Here is a 14,039-nt window from a genome sequence, read left to right as displayed (position 1 = left end):
GGCGGCGTCCTTCCGGCCCGGCGCGGCGTCCCCCGCGCTACGTCACGGCGCCGGGCGGAAGATGGCGGAACTGGCGGCCGGCGGTTGCTGAGCTACGGCCGGAGCGAGAGCCCGAGCGCGGCCGTCCGGCTGCGCGGGAGCCGCCTGCCGCCATGTCTCTGCTGCAGTCCGCGCTGGACTTTCTGGCGGGCCCAGGGAGCGGCGCCGCAGGCCGCGATCAGAGCGACTTCGTGGGGCAGACGGTGGAGCTGGGCGAGCTGCGGCTGCGGGTGCGGCGAGTCCTGGCCGAGGGTGAGACCCGGGGCTGGCGCCGACGCGGCGCGGAGGTCGCGGCCGAGGCCACTGGGGGCGGGGCTGGCGGGCGAAGTGACGCGGGGCAGGGCAGGGCAGGGCAGGGGCAGGCAGGGCTGGGGGTCGGGTTGTCTCCGCGCCCAGGGTCAGGGGTCAGGGCCAGGCCGGGCGGGGCAGACTCAGGGTCCGGGGCGTGGACCAGGGCCCGGCCCTGCCCCGGGAGGCTCAGCACCCTGGGGCTTGCGTCAAGGCAGGGGCGGGGTGGGGCGGGGCTGGGGACTGCGCCTGGGGGTGTGAACGGGACCAGTCCGGAGGGGTCAGTGCCAGGGTCACGTGTCCGGGCTGGGCCCCCCCCCCCCCCCGGAAGGCCGCAGTTGCAGTCACGGGTCAGGGCTCCCCCTGGCCCGGGGGCGTTTCCTCGCCCGGAGAGGGAGGCCGGGGGACCTCCTCAGAGGTGGGGCTTGGAGGGGAGCTGCGGGGTCGTGGCGGGCCGGGTGTCTGGGTGAGGGTCCTCAGTGGAGCGGAGGGAGGTGTCAGCCAGGCGGGCTGTGCCCGAGAGAGGCTGGACGTCAGGGCTGGCCCTCGTGAGCCCCGGGGCGTCTGTGAGCTGCAGGGGTGCTGGTGGGGGATAGGGAGCCGCGGAAGTCGGGTGGACGGGGCTGCCTGCAGCTTGGGCTTGCGCCCGGCTTCCTGGCGGCCTCTCCCGCCTTCACGCACCCCTGGGCCCTCTCCTGTGGCTTCCTTAGGGCCCGTGCCGCGGTGCCCAGGGCTGTGCCGCTCTTGCTGGTTTGCAGGCGGAGTCCGGGTGGCAGGTGCACAGTGCCGCGGCTTGCGGTCCTGGCGCTGGAGGGCCAGCCTGTCTCAGCGGTGCTGGGCGCACTTGCTGCGAAGCAGGGGCCTCGAGTGCTCTGGTGAGGAGCCCTCAGGCTCTCCAGGTAGAAGCCTGTGTTGTGGACGTGCTGGGCAGTGGCCTTCGTTCTTTCAGAAATGTGCAGCAACCAGGACCATGGAGGAGCGCCAGGTGCCGGTTCTGGTGCTGGCGGGTCTGATCCGCAGGTGGTGCCGCCTGCGGGGGCAGGGCCAGAGGGGAGGCGGCTCCTGCACAGCAGGAAGTGTGGGACAAGGAAGTGGCAGCGCGGTGGTGTGTGCCCAGTTGTGTGTGCCCGGGGATCCAGAGGGGAGGCGGCTCCTGCACAGCAGGAAGTGTGGGACAAGGAAGTGGCAGCGCGGTGGTGTGTGGGGGGGGGGCTGTCCAGAGGGGAGGCGGCTCCTGCACAGCAGGGAGTGTGGAACAAGGGAGTGGCAGTGCGGGGTTGTGTGTGCCCGGGGGTCCAGAGGGGAGGCGTGTGTGCCCCGGGGGACCAGAGGGGAGGCGTGTGTGCCGGGGGTCCAGAGGGGAGGCGTGTGTGCCGGGGGTCCAGAGGGGAGGCGTGTGCGCCGGGGGTCCAGAGGGGAGGCGTGTGTGCCCGGGGATCCAGAGGGGAGGTGTGTGTGCCCGGGGGTCCAGAGGGGAGGCGTGTGTGCCCCGGGGGTCCAGAGGGGAGGCGTGTGCGCCGGGGGTCCAGAGGGGAGGTGTGTGCCCGGGGGTCCAGAGGGGAGGTGTGTGTGCCCGGGGGTCCAGAGGGGAGGCGTGTGTGCCCCGGGGGTCCAGAGGGGAGGCGTGTGTGCTGGGGGTCCAGAGGGGAGGTGTGTGTGCCCGGGGGTCCAGAGGGGAGGCGTGTGTGCCGGGGGTCCAGAGGGGAGGCGTGTGTGCCGGGGGTCCAGAGAGGAGGTGTGTGCCCCGGGGGTCCACGTGTTCAGGAGCCGCCGATCCTGCCCCTTACACTTGCAGCCTCTAAGGCATCTCGAGAGCTTTTCTTCTCAGACTGACTTAGAGAGAGGCAGAGTGCCCGAGAAAGCGAGCGAGCGAGCGAGCTTCCGTCCCCTGATTCACTCCCCGTGGCCGCAGTGGCCAGGAACCGGGAGCTCCGTCTGGGTCTCCCCTGTGGGGGGCAGGAGCTGGGTTCGGAGGCCAGCACTGCCGCCTCCCACGGCATCAGCGGGAAGACGCGATCTCGCACTCGGATCTGGACACAGGCAGCCCAGTGGGGCCCGAGCCCCCGGGCCAAGCCCGTCCCGTGGCTTTTCTGAGCTGACAAGCCCGCGTCACGCTCTGCGCCGAGCAGGCTTCAGTGAATGTGGGAGCTGTGCCATGGGAGTCCAGGCTGTCCTGTGTGACTGTGAGGACGGCCCATGCCTCCGCAGCCGGGGGTGCGGCGCTTCAGGACAGTGGAGAGCGTGCGCCGTGGGCCGTGGGCGCCCTGGAGGAGCTGAGGAAGCCTGCGTGTCGTCCCGGGTCAGCTCGTGGCAGCTTTGTCTTCAGAGAGTGGCCAGTGGGCCAGGCTTTCCTGTCAGATGAGTTAGGAGGAGCAGTTTCCATAGCTTCGCGGAATGTGGACCTGGGTTTTGGGCACAACTGGGGCAGGATTGTTTCCTAATGCTCACAGTTTGTTCTAAGACTTTTTTTATTTTTGTTTTTAAGATTTGTTTTTATTTATTTGAAAGAATTACAGAGAGTTAGAGAGAGGTCCTCCACCTGCTGGTTCACTCCCCAAATGGCCACAACGGCCAGAGCTGAGCTGATCCGAAACCAGGAGCCAGGAGCTTCCTCCGGTCTCCCACGTGGGTGCAGGGGCCCAAGGACCTGGGCCATCTTCCACTGCTTTCCCGGGCCACCGCAGAGAGCTGGATTGGAAGAGGAGCAGCTGGGACTCGAACTGGTACCCATATGGATGCTGGCGCTTCAGGCTGGGCTTTTAACCCACTGCGCCACAGTGCCGGCCCCTATTCTAAGACTTTAAAAAAAGTTTAGTTTCAGTTTTCATTTGCTAGTTCACTCCCCAAATGCCTACAACAGCCTGTGCGAGGCCCGGCCAAAAGCCTGGTGCCTGCAGCTCAGTCCGGATCGCAGGCGGGTAGCAGGCAGTCGAGCCGCCATCGGCCTCCCAGTGTGTGCGTTTGCAGGAAGCTGGAGTGAAACAGGTGCTGGGTCTGGAGCCTGGCACTCTGATGTGGGATGGGTGGGGCTTGGGGCCGCCCCGGGGGGCTTAACCACGTGGGGACTTAACCACGTGGGGACTTAACCACATGGGGACTTAACCACATGGGGACTTAACCACATGGGGACTTAACCACGTGGGGGCTTAACCACGTGGGGACTTAACCACGTGCCCCATCCCCTCTTTTTTTTTTTTTTTAAGTGAATTATTGAGAGCAACAACGGCAAACACACTGAGAACGTCAGTTCTCTCTGTTTTGTGTTCATCAATGGGCTCCTCTTGCTGAGGCCGTGTGTCCTGCTCTGACCTGGGAGAGTGGACAGGAAGCGGTGCCATGCTGCCCTGCAGTGCCGCCAGCTCAGCGCACCAGGCGAGGCGTCACGTGGGATTCTGCTTGACGGATGTGCGGGCGCAGTGTGGGTGGTTCCCACAGCGTGTGGTGGTCCCTGCTCGGGGATCGGCTCCTGGCCTCAGTTCTGGCTGACACCTGTGAGGGCCCCTAGGACACTGGTCATCGTTCTCACTCTCTCCCTCTCTGCCCCTGGGTGCGGCTTTGGGTGGGCTCCTCCCTTCATTTCTGTGGAGTCTTCTGGACCGCGTGAGGCACAGCAGGTACTTGGTGTTGATCGATTGGTGCAGGTTTGGCTGCAGGTTTCCGAGACCCACTGAGAAGAGCTAGGGAGGGGAGACTGCTGGGCCAGATCCCCTCTGTCTGGGTGAGCAGGCCACACTACAGATGGGTCCTGGAGGGTAGACCCTGGGTGGTGGTAGCAGCCGCCATGTGGGGAACGCGACGACAGCCCGGCACCGGGACTCTGCAGATTCTCGGCCGTCACGTCTCAACCTCGTTTCTCTGCTTGAGCTGCAGGGCAGTCTCACCGAGGACACGGGGGCCTGGGCAGCTGGCTCGAGTTGCCAGGAACGTGTGGCAGGTGACCTGACACCAGATCAGCTGCCTCTCCCTGCCCTCTTCACCCTGTCCCCTTCACTTCTGGAGGTGGGGAGTGGGGAGTGGGGAGTGGGGTTTTAATCCTCAGCATGTTGTCCAAACTGATTAATACCTAGAGTGACAGAACCACCCCCACACGGCACTGACACAGTGTGACAGAGCCACCCCCACCACGGCACTGACACAGTGTGACAGAGCCACCCCCACCACGGCACGCACAGTGTGACAGAGCCACCTCCACCACGACACAGACACAGTGTGACAGAGCCACCCCCACCACGGCACGGATACAGTGTGACAGAGCCACCCCCACCACGGCACGGACACAGTGTGACAGAGCCCCACCCCCACCACGGCACTGACACAGTGTGACAGAGCCACCCCCCCCCCACAGCACTGACACAGTGTGACAGAGCCACCCCCACCACAGCACTGACACAGTGTGACAGAGCCACCCCCACCACGGCACGGACACAGTGTGACAGAGCCACCCCCACCACGGCACTGACACAGTGTGACAGAGCCACCCCCACCACAGCACTGACACAGTGTGACAGAGCCACCCCCCCCCCACAGCACTGACACAGTGTGACAGAGCCACCCCCACCACAGCACTGACACAGTGTGACAGAGCCACCTCCACCACGGCACGCACAGTGTGACAGAGCCACCCCCACCACGGCACTGACACAGTGTGACAGAGCCACCCCCACCACGGCACGCACAGTGTGACAGAGCCACCCCCCCCCACAGCACTGACACAGTGTGACAGAGCCACCCCCACCACAGCACTGACACAGTGTGACAGAGCCACCTCCACCACGGCACGCACAGTGTGACAGAGCCACCCCCACCACGGCACTGACACAGTGTGACAGAGCCACCCCCACCACGGCACTGACACAGTGTGACAGAGCCACCCCCACCACGGCACTGACACAGTGTGACAGAGCCACCCCCACCACGGCACTGACACAGTGTGACAGAGCCACCCCCACCACGGCACGCACAGTGTGACAGAGCCACCCCCCCCCACAGCACTGACACAGTGTGACAGAGCCACCCCCCCCACGGCACGGACACAGTGTGACAGAGCCACCCCCCCCCCCACGGCACTGACAGTGTGACAGAGCCACCCCCCCCCCACAGCACTGACACAGTGTGACAGAGCCAACCCCACCACGGCATGGACACAGTGTGACAGAGCCACCCCCACCACGGCATGGACACAGTGTGACAGAGCCACCCCCACCACAGTGTAATTTTACAAGCGTTCATGGACCTGTGCTTCTTTCCCCTAGAAGTGGGATTGCCGACAGGCCGGACACGGGGGGCCTTTCCGACAGCTGGTGTGCACTTGCCCCCCAGAGCACCGGCTGTGTCTGAGCGTGTGTGCTCGTCCACCTCCCGGCCATGGCACTGTTGCCCGCCGTGTGGTTGCTTCTGCTCCCAGGGGTGTCCGCACTGATGATAAGCACGGGACACTTTCTCACTCGTTAGCTAGTTGCATGCCTGTTTTCGTGGGTAAAGCCGCTGCTCACGACGCTGGCATCCCATATGGGCGCCAGTTCGAGTTTGCTCCTCTTCCAATCCAGCTCCTAAGAACAGCCTGAAAAAAAAAAAAAACAGCAGAAGATGCCCTGAGTGCTTGGGCCCCTGCCACCCAGGAGGGAGACCTGAAGGAAGCTGCTGGCTCCAGCCTGGCTCAGCTCTGGCCGTGTGGCCATCTGGGGAGTGAACCAGTCAATGAAAGATCTCTCTGTTTCTTTCCCTCTCTCTCTCTGTAACTCTGATTTTCTTTTTCTTTTTTTATTTGACAGATAGAGTTACCCTGACAGAGAGAGAGAGAGAGAGAGACAGAAAGGTTTTCCTTCCATTGGTTCACCCCCCAAATGGCCGCTCTGGCTGGAGCTACACCGATCCGAAGCCAGGAGCCAGGCACTTCCTCCCGGTCTCCCACGTGGGTGCAGGTGCCCAAGCACCTGGGCCATCCTCCACTGCCTTCCCAGGCCACAGCAGAGAGCTGGACTGCAAGAGGAGTGACCGGGACTAGACCCCGGCACCCATATGGGATGCCAGCACCAAAGGGGTAGGATGAGCCAAGTGAGCCACGGCGCCGGCCGCCACAATTTGTCCTTTCTACAGTCTTAATTAATTGGAGAGGGAAAGCGCACTCCCATCCATCAGTTCACGCCCTGACATGCCCACAGCTGGTGGGGCTGGGCTGGGCTGGGCTGAGAACTCAGTCTAAGTCCCCTGTGTAGGTGTCAGGAGCCCTAGGACTCGAGCCATTGCCACAGGCTCGCAGGGTCTGCGCCGGCAGAAAGCTGGAGCTGAGAGTGGACGCCAGGCACTGCGACGCAGGTGCCATGAGCTCTCGGGTGGATGCCTGCCCCTCGCTGTGCCTGTCTGCACCGTGTGCCACTTGTTGCCACGTGTGAGCCTCTGCCTGTTCTTTTGTTGTGTTGTGTTGTGGGTGACTTTGAGAGTTCTCTAGATATTCTAGATAGAAGGCTTCCGTAGGTACAGATGACTCAACGTAAGAGAAGGGGTTAGTCCCAAAATGTGTTTAAAATGTGTTCAGTACCAGGCTGTGGGCTCCTAGCTTAGCAGCGCGGCACCTTCCAGCACCGTCAGGGGACCCACGTCCTGCGTCGGACGCCTGAGGAAGGACCAGGACTCACAGTTTGAAGCCTGGTCTCCACTGAGCCTGTGTCTCACCACGTGAAGGCCTGAAGCTGTCACTGTGACGAAGACTGGCTTATTCTGTCTTCCTTTGATGAGTTGTGCTTGTGATGCCTTGGCTGTCCACGCCTTGGAAGTTCCTGACCTCCCTCGGGCTTCCTGGGCTTCCTGGTCTCCCTCGGGCTTCCTGGGGCTCCTGGTCTCCCTCGGGGTGCCTGGTCTCCCTCGGGCTTCCTGGGGTTCCTGACCTCCCTCGGGCTTCCTGGGGTTCCTGACCTCCCTCGGGCTTCCTGGGGCTCCTGGTCTCCCTCGGGGTGCCTGGTCTCCCTCGGGCTTCCGGGGCATGTTTGTGCCCATCACTGGCTGTGGATGTACCTTTGTCGGAACCGTAGGTCTCTGCTCTGTTCCCTGACGGTGCCTGTCCCTCCACCAGTCCCACACTGTCGGTTAATTTAATAAGGCGAGTACAGCAAGCCCTGGAATCCTGTGTTACTATCTTAGTAATTAAGAAGAGACTTTTTTAAATGCAGAAACATAGAATGAGCAGTATAGCAGATGGCTACGTCCGGGACAGGCCTCATGGTGCAGCGGGGTAAGCCGCTGCCCAGGACATCTGCATCCCGTGTGGCTAGGTCTGAGCTCCCGCCTGCGCTGCTGACTGCCGTCTGGGAGGCAGTAGGGATGGCTCAAGTGGTTGGGAGACCTGGATGGAGTTCTGCCTCCTAGCTTTGGCCTGACCCAGGTTTGGGGAGGGAACCAGTGGATGGAAGATACCTCTCTCCCTCTCTCTCTCTTTCACTCACTCTACTTTTCAAGTAAGTAAAGAGAACCAAAGTTTTTAAAAACTCATCTATGTCCTGCTATGTAGGATCGGTAAATGTTCACCTTTTAGAAAACATCTTTGGGCCGGTGCTGTGGCATAGCGGGTAAAGCCGCTGCCTGCAGTGCCGGTATCCCATTTGGGCGCTGGTTCCAGTCCCGGCTGCTCCACTTCCGATCCAGCTCTCTGCTGTGGCCTGGGAAAGCAGTAGAAGATGGCCCAAGTCCCTGGGCCCCTGCACCCACATGGGAGACCCAGAGGAAGCTCCTGGCTCCTAGTTTTGGATCAGTGTAGCTCCGGCTGTTGCTGCCAACTGGGAAGTGAACCAGCGGGTGGAAGGCCTCTCTCTCTCTCTCTGGCTCTCCTTCTCTCTCTGTGTAACTTGACTTTCAAATAAATAAATAAATCTTTAAACAAATTAAAAAAAATCTTGTTATGACTTGTTAAATTTTTGCTTTTGCTTTCATTTTTAAAAAAGATTTATTTATTTTACTTGAAAGGCAAAGTTACAGAGAGACAGAGACAGAGATCTTCCATCCACTGGTCTTCTCAAAATGGCTGCAAAAACCAGTCTGGACCAGGCTAAAACCAGGATCTGGACCTCCATCCAGGTCTCCCACGTGGGTGCAGGGGCCTAAGCACGTGGGTGCAGGGGCCTAAGCGCCTGGGCCCTCCTCGGCTGCTTTCTCAGGCACATTAGCAGGGAGCTGTACAGGAAGCGGAGCAGCCGGGACTCCAGCTGGCTCCCACATGGGATGCTGGCATCGCAGGCAACAGCTTAGCCCACTGCGCCATGACCTCAGCCCCTCTGAGACGCCTCACGTGCACGCCACAGGGCACGTGGCACTCTGCTCTCTGAGCCCCTCCTGCCTGCCGCCTGGGGTTGAGGGTGGGATGTGATGCTGGGTTTTGTTTTCAGGACCTGCTCTTTGGCATCTGTGCAACAGTGCAGACCTCTGCCTCAGGGAGCTTCAGTCTCGTGGAGAGACGGGCGTCCCGGTGAGCACTGCCCAGAGAGGGAGGATGGGTGGCAGGTGCCTCAGGGCCGGCCTCAGCTGATGAGAGCAGAGCCTGGGAGACACGAGCGGGAGTCAGGCGCTGGCCAGGGCCCGGGCCGAGGCCCAGTACAGCACAACGCGAGGGGCTGAGGGGCAGCAGCAGTGTCCAAGGGCGGCTGCCCCCCCGGCCAGTCCTGCACTGGAGGGGTCTTGGTTCTTCTGCCCGGTGTAGCCCAGGGCTAGTAGTGTACGTGACCTAGGGGCAGTGCTTGGAGGGCTGGCTCGGGCTGCATGCGTCTCCCGAGGATCCAGTTTGCTGTCCGGAGCCCCAGCCTCGGCCTCGGTGCCCTCTGCTGAGCTTCGTACCCAGTGTCTGCGCTGGGCAAGTGCTGGGTTGTTAGTTTTTCCTTTGCATATTAATTTTTTTTTAACTTTCATTTTTTATTTGAAAGGCAGAGAGAGAAAAGCTGTCCCTCTCTGGTTCCTTCACCGAATGCCTGCAGCAGGCAGAGCTGGGCCAGGCCAGAACTCCATCCGGGCCTCCTGTGTGGGTGGCAGAGACCCGAGTTCTTGGGCCGTCACCTGCTGCTTCGGGGTGCATTCAGGAGGAGACCGGCTCGGACGCGGAGGCAGGGCCTGAACCGGGCCATCTGACGGGCCCACTGCTTCCAGCAGCATTATTTATCTGTTTTTACTTATTCACTTAAGTTTATTTATTTAATTTCCGCAACAGGCAGGGCTGGGTCAGGCTGGAGCCGTGAACCCAGTACTCCATCTGGGTCTCCCTCCTAGCTGGCAGGGCTGCTGCCTCCCAGGGTCTGCGTGAACAGGAAGCCGGGCTAGGAGCGGAGCCACGACCTGCTCCTGGCACTGTGGTGTGGGATCCCCAGCGTGCAGATGCCCGCCCAGCTCTGCCTTCTCTCACACGGACCAGAGGGCAGTGTTGCGAGCAGGTGCTCTGCTTCCTCCTGGTCTGCATGGAAATGCTGCAGTTAGGGTGGCTTTTTTTTTTTTTTTTTTTTTTTTTTTTTTTACAGTGAGAGAGACAGAGAGAAAGGTCTTCCTTCCATTGGTTCACTCCCCTAATGGCTGCTACTGTCAGTGCTGCGCCGATCCGAAGCCAGGAGCCAGCTCGTCCTCCTGGTCTCCCACACAGGTGCAGGGCCCAAGGACCTGGGCCATCCTCCACTGCCTTCCCGGCCCACAGCAGAGAGCTGGACTGGAAGAGGAGCAACTGGGACTAGTACCTGGCGCCCCAACCGGGACTAGAACCCAGGGTGCTGGCGCCGCAGGTGGAGGATTAGCCAGGTGAGCCACAGTGCTGGCCATCAGCTAGGGTTTTTTTTTTAAAAAAGATTTATTTACTTTCTTTGAAAAGCAAGTAACAGAGAGAGAGAGAATGAATCAACCTTCCTCCATTCACCGGTTCACTCCCCCGATGATTGTAGCAGCTGGGGCTGGGCCAGGCTCTCTTCACGTGAGTGCCAGGCACCCCAGCACCTGGGCCATCACCTGCTGCCTACCAGATACGTTAGCAGGGAGCTGGATCAGAAGTAGTGCAGAGGCCAGCACTGTGGCATGTGGGTAAAGCCGCGGCCTGCAGTACCGGCATCCCATATGGGTCCTGGTGGTTCCACTTCCGATCCAGCTCTCTGCTGTGGCCTGGGAAAGCAGTGGAGGATGGCCCAAGTCTTTGGGCACCTGCACCCGTGTGGGAGACCCAGAAGAAGCTCCTGGCTCCTGGCTTCAAGTTGGTCCAGCTCTGGTCATTGCGGCCATCTGGGTAGTGGGCCAGCGGATGGAAGACCTCTCTGCCTCTGCTTCTCTGTAATTTGCCTTTCAAATAAATAAATAAATAAATCTTAAAAAAAAAAAAAAAAAAAAAAAAAAGCAGAAAAGAGAAACAGTAGAGCAGCTGGGACTTGGTGCCAGGCACGCGTTTGGGATGCAGGCGTCCCAGGGGGCAGCTTGGTCGCTGTGCTGCACGCCTGCCCTCCTGGCTGTGTGTGTGAAGCGTCTGTCAGCTGAGTAGACGGAGGCTATTGTCCTGTGGAGGAGGGGTGCCGGCACCCCCACAGGTGCACTTCGTGTTCCGTGGCGGAGGCCTGTGAAACGTCGATGCCGAGTGTGGCCGCAGCTGAACTGACGAGCGCTCTGTCTTCCAGGAGGGTTTGCGTTTGTGTATGAAGCTCAGGACCTGGGAAGTGGCAGAGAATATGCCTTGAAGGTAACGACTCCGTTCTAGGGGCTGGCGCAGAGTGGGGTGACGCGTTGGAGAGAGTCGTTTCCTTTTGCTCACGGTCTGTCCCTTCTGCTGCTTTGTTCTGAGCACACGCCTGGGAGCCAGGCCCCCAGCTCTGGGGTGGCTCCTGGGGGCTGCCTGCCCTCTGGCCTGGCCCCCGTCAGCCAGCGTAAGCACTGGAGGAACACGGGCCTGCCAGCTGCCCGAGACCAGGCGTCCCCGCGGGGAGCTGGGGCTGTGGCTCTGGGTTTGTCCTCGGCTGCGAGGGCCCCACGCCTGTGCCACACGCCTCCTTTCCCTGTTTCTCTCATTTGACACTGCCCCTTCCTCCTTATGACCTGAAGGTCAGGCTGGGGTGAGGGCTCGCAGGCGCCCCCGGGGTCTGGGTGGGGGGACGGGAGACGCGCAGCCCTAACCGCGCAGCCCTAACCGCTGTGTCTGTGCTGGCGCAGAGGCTGCTGTCCGACGAGGAGGAGAAGAACAGGGCCATCATCCAAGAGGTCTGCTTCATGGTATCCTTTGCCAGCCCCGGGCCACACGGTGCCCAGCCCTCGAGGTCTGCGTGCCCAGAGGCTAGGCTGGTCCCTGCCGGGAGGCCCCTCCCTCCTCCCCACCCTCCTGCTCGTCCCCGCTCACCCTGTCCCTGCCCAGTCCTCTGCTGGAACGTGTGTCCTGGCCATGGGCCTCCACCTGTGCTGCTGTCAGGATCCGCCTGTCTTCTCTCCAAACTCTGTCCGCTCTGAGAAGCCCTGGCTGCCTGAGCGGTGGCCAGGGTGGACGTGGCCCCCCCGGCATGGGATGGACGCTGGCATCACCGTGGCCAGCGTGGCCTGCTCCCATCCTCCTCACTCCTGTCTCCTGGGATGCGCTGGGGTGCTGGCGCGTCTGTCTCGGGGTGAGTGGAACGCGGGCCGTGTCTGCTCGTTCTCCTTTAACGAGACTCCTGCAGAAGAAGCTCTCCGGCCATCCCAACATTGTCCAGTTTTGTTCTGCAGCATCAATAGGGAAAGAAGAGTCGGACACCGGGCAGGCCGAGTTCCTCCTGCTCACAGAGCTCTGCAAAGGTGAGACCCCCGCGTGCTCCCTTGGGGTGGGAGGGGCAAAGGTGAGACCCCCTGCATGCTCCCTCAGGGTGGGAGGGGCAAAGGTGAGACCCCCTGCTGTGCTCCCTCAGGGCGGGAGGGGCAAAGATGAGACCCCCTGTGAGCTCCCTCGGGGTAGGAGGGGCAAAGGCAAGACCCCCTGTGTGCTCCCTTGGGGTTGGAAGGGCAAAGGTGAGACCCCCTGTGTGCTCCCTCCAGGTCAGAGGGGCACAGGTGAGACCCCTGTGTGCTCCCTCAGGGCGGGAGGGGCACAGGTGAGACCCCTGCGTGCTGCCTCGGGGCGGAGCAGCAGCTGTGCACAGACCTCTGGGATCTTCTGTGGGGCAGCAGCGTCTCTGGTCCGCCTCTGGCAACAGGCTCCATGAGGATGTGTGGCCCGGAGTGGGGGACGCTGGGAGCTGCCCTGGCTCTGGGGTAGTTGGACGCGGGGGTGGTCGGCCGACGCTGGCCACCTGACCTCTTAGCAGGTGCATGACCTCATCGGGGCGAGGCTCTGTGGTTACTGGCAGGACCAGGAGACAGCTGTGCGCTGGGGAGGGGTCTTCTGGAGAACTCGGGCTAAGTGACTCCATGTTGGAGTCGCTGGAGCCCAGGCTGACTGGCTCCTCAGGCAGTGTGTGAAGTGGACACAGGGTCTGCCCCTAGCTACTGGAACATGCGATGCTGTGGTGAGGGCAGCGCCTCCAGGAGGGCGCACCTGCCCGTCTGGGAGGACCCAGCCAGGGGCAGGGACACAGCGGCTGTCGTGCATCCGTCTCCCAGATCCTGAGGGTGCAGAGAGGACGGAGCATTGTGAGAGCCGGGCCCTCGCACGCGTGTTGACGGCTGCAGTGGCCCCGGCCTGGTGGGGCTGGGCAGACGGAGCGGGTGGGGAGAAGGGAGTGTGCAGCGGCAGCTGCCAGGGAGCTGGGCAAGGTGGGGTGGGATCCCGTCATCTGTTGGGGCGGGAGTAGAAAGTGGGCACAGACTGCCTGGCCCACGTGCAAGCCCCTGAGCCAGGCTGGTGTCCCTGTCAGGGCAGGACCACTCCCCACCAACTCCAGGCCGGCAGCTGCCGCCCGCCCCTCCCTGCTCTTTGATCTGAGGCCCCCTGGGCTCTGTCCACTCTCCTTGCTCTCCACCCTCTGGGCTCTCCCCCCCCCCCCCCGCTGGGCTCTCTGTCCCCTCCCCAGGCTCTCTCCACTCTCTGTGCTCTCTCTCCCACCCTGGGCTCTCTGTCCACTCCCCAGGCCCTCTGTCCACTCCCCAGGCTTGCTCTATCCACCTTCTGGGCCCTCTATCCCCTCCCCAGGCTTTGTCCACTCTCCTTGCTCTCTCTCTGTCCACTCTCAGTGCCCTCTCCCCCTCCCCAGGCTCTGTCCACTCCCCAGGCTCTGTCCACTCTCTGCTCTCCCTGCCCCCCCACCAGCTCTCTGTCCACTTCCAGGCCCTCTGTCTGCTCTCCCTGCCCACCCCCCCCCCGCCCCCGGCTCTCTGTCCACACTGAGCTCTGCAGTGCGCAGGTGGTGGGCTGGGAGTGCTGAGGGAACGCTGGCGCGTGCAGGGGGAGTCGGCGTTGTGTTCTGAACGTGGAAGCCGGGGGCAGTACACGAGGTGCCGCTCATGCTTCCCCGCACGCAGCCACCGCCCCACCCCCGCCTTTCTGCTGAGATGCACACATGCTGTGTCTGACTCGAGGGTGTCCTCACACGTGGCTCCCACGGCATCTCCCCCCACCCAGGACCCCGCCAGGCCGCCTGCATCGCAGTCGGCTGTGAGGGCGCCCAGTGCCTGGTTTTCCTGACGTCTCGGTGCTCCTGGACGTGTCTGCTGCCAGGGCTCTTCATGGAGCTGGGACGAGACCAGAGCGCTCGGTGCTGCTGGCTCATGGCACAAGCCTGTCCCTTGTGGGTGTTTATGGCCATGATCTGTCA

At 62.2% G+C, this 14,039-nt stretch overlaps 1 protein-coding gene across 4 annotated transcripts in view; it reads left to right on the top strand.

Moving 5' to 3' along the window:
* Positions 1 to 9: 9 nt before the first annotated feature.
* GAK (cyclin G associated kinase) overlaps positions 10 to 14,039 on the top strand; it is a 49,951-nt gene continuing 35,921 nt past the window's right edge. Inside the window, exons 1-5 of one of the 4 annotated variants that reach the window (XM_051840343.3) lie at positions 57 to 291; positions 8,703 to 8,782; positions 10,947 to 11,008; positions 11,476 to 11,535; positions 11,973 to 12,087. In XM_051840343.3, coding sequence (XP_051696303.1) covers positions 11,533 to 11,535; positions 11,973 to 12,087 — 118 coding nt within the window. In that variant the 5' untranslated portion in view covers positions 57 to 291; positions 8,703 to 8,782; positions 10,947 to 11,008; positions 11,476 to 11,532. Of the gene's footprint in view, positions 292 to 8,702; positions 8,783 to 10,003; positions 10,090 to 10,946; positions 11,009 to 11,475; positions 11,536 to 11,972; positions 12,088 to 14,039 lie in introns of those variants that run through there. The other 3 variants (XM_051840340.3, XM_051840344.3, XM_089326857.1) reach the window with 3 other exon arrangements.

The sequence above is a fragment of the Oryctolagus cuniculus genome, chromosome 2 (assembly GCF_051225735.1).
Source record: "Oryctolagus cuniculus isolate XC-2025 breed Fujian yellow rabbit chromosome 2, ASM5122573v1, whole genome shotgun sequence".
Taxonomy (NCBI): domain Eukaryota; kingdom Metazoa; phylum Chordata; class Mammalia; order Lagomorpha; family Leporidae; genus Oryctolagus; species Oryctolagus cuniculus.
This window is presented reverse-complemented; position numbering and strand designations above follow the sequence as displayed.